General features: G+C 56.3%; 1 protein-coding gene across 1 annotated transcript in view; it reads left to right on the top strand.

Annotated features, from left to right (window-relative positions):
* The first annotated feature begins 208 nt into the window (after positions 1-208).
* Positions 209-4,365, top strand: part of MCF2L (MCF.2 cell line derived transforming sequence like) — a 101,576-nt gene continuing 97,419 nt past the window's right edge. Inside the window, exon 1 of the mRNA XM_044913498.1 lies at positions 209-287. Within this exon, the coding sequence (XP_044769433.1) occupies positions 209-287 (79 nt within the window). The remainder of the gene's footprint in view (positions 288-4,365) is intronic.

Raw genomic sequence — 4,365 nt, 5'->3', positions numbered from 1 at the left:
GGGACACGCGGGGCAGGCGCGCCGCTTCCGCTTCCGCCCAGCAGCCCCCCCCCCCGCCGCAGGGCGCGCCCCCTTGGCGGGGCTCAGGAACCAATCCCAGGAAGGGAGGCGCGGCCGTGCCCCCTCCCCACTCGCTCGACCCCACCCACGAGGCACCTTCTGCTGCGCAGGGAAGCAAGCTGCAGAGGGTCACTGGTTCTGACGGACGATGAGGTTTTGGCTGAGAAATGAAGAGATGGCTCTGGAAGAGATGGTGCAGAGGCTAAATGCGGTTTGCAGGCGCACTGGTAGGAGCCGCCGGCCTTGAGTCCTGTGTTCTGAAGCCTGACATCATGTGTTGAATCGTAGGGAATGCGTCTCCTGTCTGCAGGACAGCCTTCATGCTCTTCCCCAGCAGCCAGAGGAAGCAGCTCTGAGGGGCATCTGTCTGGCCGCTGATAGGTCTCTGGGGACGGTCAGCCTGCGTTCGTTCTGCCTAGGATAGGTACCGTCCTGCACACTGGGGATCCCGGTGTGTGCCGAGCCCTGGCCGAGCCCCACCTCTGCAGCCTGCATGTCAGTTGCGTTTGGAGAAAGCATCTGTATCTGTGGGTCGAGAATAATCTAGAGCCCCGTGCGGGGGTGGGGCTCTCAGCAGCTCATTTTGAGGAGGAAAAATCTGAATTAATCAGATGCTTCTTTTTTCTACCAAATATAAATAAAACCTAAGACAAACGCTTGAAAGGGGTGTAGGTAAGGGGGGAGGAGCCTAACCAGACCTTCGTTTTCTGTATTAATTAAAGGGTTACTTAAAATGAGCTTTGAGGAGTAGTTTGAATGGATTCTTTTAGATCTGAGAGAACGCTGGGCTGGCAGTGTCTTGCTCTCAGCTTTCGATCGGCCACCTCTGGGTTTCCATGCTGCACTGGGCAGCAGGAGGGCGTCCGCAGTCCCTAGTTTTCCTTGAAATGAAGAGGAAATAACCGTATATCATTAAAAGTAAGTTGCCAAGTTTTTGCTGATATTGCCATATATTATGTCGTATATCATTATCTCGTGGTCTAAATAATACTCTTCTGAGAGATTAGATTCTGTCACTTGGCTTGGGCATGGTATCCTTCCTTCCTCTCTCTCTCTCTCTCTCTCTCTCGTAAGTGGGCGACCCCACTGGGTTTTGAGAGCAAAGCCAGGGTTGAATGTCATTGTGTGTGATGGTCTAACCAAGATTTTTGGAGACATTCTGTGTTTAATGGTGATTTTTGTGATTAAAGCTATTGGGTTTATTGTATATGGGTCAAAAGAAAATAAAGCCATCGTGTGCCATCCGGCCTCTTATTCCCAGAGACAGGGCTCCCTTTTCCTGGAACTCGGTTGCGTTTTGCTTGGGTATGGGGTATGGCCTGTGTCGTGGGGTGAAGGGCACAGTGGCTCGCAGACCCACAGAAGCACCCCTACCTGCCCTGCGGGGGTTGGGAGGGGCAGCAGCTCTGCCCGCTCTTCACACCCTCTGTGCTCAGGCTTTGGATTCGGAATGACGGAGCAGGAACAGTTCCAAGAGTGATGTCATTGCCTAGGTTTTAGGGATGGAGGTTTCTTCGCGAGCGGGCTTGGAAAGACACATGTGCATTTTGAATTGTAAAAAGGCTTCTCTGAAGAGCAGGAAGGACAGGCTGCTTGCTGAATCGTGCTGCGAGCTGAGCCTTCATGTTGACCACGGCCTTGCGCTAAGCAGCACATCCCACGTGTTTGTCCTTTGTCACATCTGGGCCCCCACGGCTGCTGATTTCACCAAGTCTCTCTTAGATCCAGGTCAACAGACACCACTTTACGAATCCCTGGTATTGTTTAGTGGGGAGTGGATGCACCCCTGCCTGGGTCCCCCTGACGCCGGCAGCTCCTTCCACACAAACTCCTTTTCCATCTGGCTACGTGCCCGGACCCCACAGTGCAGGCTTCGTGACGTGGAGCGGGCGTGTATCCCGTGACATTGACGCAGTGCCATCCGCCGACCGTGGGTCACGCACACCTTCCCTTGTGGGGATGGGAATCTAGGTCGATGCCAGCGAACTCCCCAGCCCGGGGCCGGACCCACGTGCGTCCTGACAGGAGCTCCCCGTCTGTCCAGAACCGCTGTCCGCAGAGGTCACAACGGTGGTGCACCTCCAGGGTCAGGAGGTGGCAGGACGCAGGTCTGTGTGCTGGTCTACGTGATGGCTCGGGGCTGGGGCGGCCCTGACGACCAGGGCAGAGCTGAGGGCTGGCGCTCAGTGACCTGTCCAAGGCTTCCTGCCTGTTTCCCTCCGGGGCTCCACCCCAGCTGACAGGCATTTCTCTTTGTCCGCTCGTCTGGACATGCTGCTGCCTTGTCCTACCTTCAGACTGATTGGCTGCTTCCCGGGGTCCGGGTTGGTCTGCACGTAAGGGAGGGTGGGGCCGCCATGTGCTCCCGGGACCTGTATTGGCTGACCTTGAGAATTTAGTAACGTGCTCTTGAACCTAATCTTTAATCACAAGGCCAGGAGCAGTTTGCAAAAGCTCCTCTGCTGTGTGAGGGCTCCCTTTCCAGCATTTTCATTATTTTGGTTTTCTCTTTAGATTCACAGTAATTGGTGAAAAACTGAGAAACACTTGAGGGAGAGACAGTGATGGATCTATAGTCAGTTTAAACATGTGCTGGGGGGCGCCTGGGTGGCTCAGTCGGTTGAGCATCTGCCTTCGGCTCAGGTTATGATCTCGGGGTCCTGGGATCGAGTCCTGCATCAGCTCCCTGCTCAGTGGGGAGTCAGCTTCTCCCTCCCCCTCTGCCCCTCCCCCTGCTCGTGCGCTCTCTCACTATCTCTCTCTGTCAAATAAATGGAATCTTTTTTAAAAAATTAAACAAATAAACAAGTGCCGGATGCAGAACAGTGGTCCTCCAGCCAGGGCCTCTGAACCTCCTGGGGGGAGCCATCACAGATTCCCGTCCCCCCTCCCCTGAGCTTCTGATTCAGGAAGTGTGTGGCGGAGCCTGAGAATCTGCACTTTGCAGGTCTCAGGTGATGCTGGTGGTGCTGGTCCAGGGACCAAACCTGGGAAACAGCTGCAGTAGAATCTTGAAATCTGGTGCCACCTTCTGCACTCACTGACCTTGAGCAAGAAACTAGCTTTTGTCGTGGGCTCGTGATGACAGGTTGGAGAGCTGGATGGATGAGGATGGACGGGCAGGTGGAGGGGGGCCACACCGACGGATACATGGATGAGGTTGCACCCGAGACAGTAAACCTCTAAGTTCTGTCCTCTTTGAAAGCTTGCATGGCCCCCAGCTCCTGGTGTTCATCGGAGCACGGGATGCGCCCACCACACAGGACGCCCCAGACCCGCAGTCGTTAGCTCTGACTCTTCCCCCGACCCGCTTGTCCTGTCCCCTCTCCACTGAGCTTTCCACCGTCCAAGAACCTAAATTTCTCTTGATAGCTCAGCTGTGAACTCAGCCATTCTGGGCGTGCAGTGAGGCTACCCTTCCAGCACGGTTTATTAATGAGGGCTCCTCCCTCTGAGACCCCAGGCCCCACAGCCGCGTTCGCTGTGACATGGAGGGGGGATGCTGTTGGCCGGCTCTGTGGCTGGGACCTCTGGAGAGGTCTGAAGTAGAAGAATAAACGTAGTTCTGTGAGACACCTGATCTGGGAAGTCTCTTTGTGGCAAAAATAGAAGCTTTTGGATAGAAAGGGAGAGAACATAGAAGACCAAGGCCAAATAGGCAGAGTGCTCTGTGTGGGAGAAGAGGCTCCACATCCTTGTCTTTATTGTGCGGAGATGCTGCTGGCCCTAAGTCTCCTCTTCTAAGGGCTATTCAGCGTTCGGTGTGCTGGGCTTTCCCTAGAGACACTGCTCGGTTCTGGGGCCAGTAATTGGTACGTCTTAGTGGAGACTCTCGGTCCCGTTCACCGCAGCCAGCCTGCCGTCCCTCTGGTCCTGAGGTGGAGCGTGCCTGGCTGCTGTCCCCTCCTCCCCTCCTACCTGCAGGGCTCTTCGACTGCTCCCTGTCCTTCCTCGAGGCTCCCTCTGCTATGTCCAGGTTCTCAGTGATACTCACGCTCTTCTGCCAGCCCCACGGCTGATGTCCACGCCCTGCAGCATCACTGGGGCTGACCCCTCCACACTGGCTCTGCACCAGGCTGAGGCCCACAGTCCTGCAGGGAGGCCAGCCACCCCTCATAAGTCTTGTGAGGAGGACCCCACCCCCCTGGTCAGTCCTGGGAGGGGGACCCATCCCCCCCAGTCAGTCCTGGGAGGGAGACCCCACCCCCCAGTCAGTCCTGGGAGGGGGAACCCACCCCCCCTGGTCAGTCCTGGGAGGGGGACCCATCCCCCTGGTCAGTCCTGGGAGGGGGACCCCACCCCCCG

The sequence above is a fragment of the Neomonachus schauinslandi genome, chromosome 3 (assembly GCF_002201575.2).
Source record: "Neomonachus schauinslandi chromosome 3, ASM220157v2, whole genome shotgun sequence".
NCBI lineage: Eukaryota > Metazoa > Chordata > Mammalia > Carnivora > Phocidae > Neomonachus > Neomonachus schauinslandi.
This window is presented reverse-complemented; position numbering and strand designations above follow the sequence as displayed.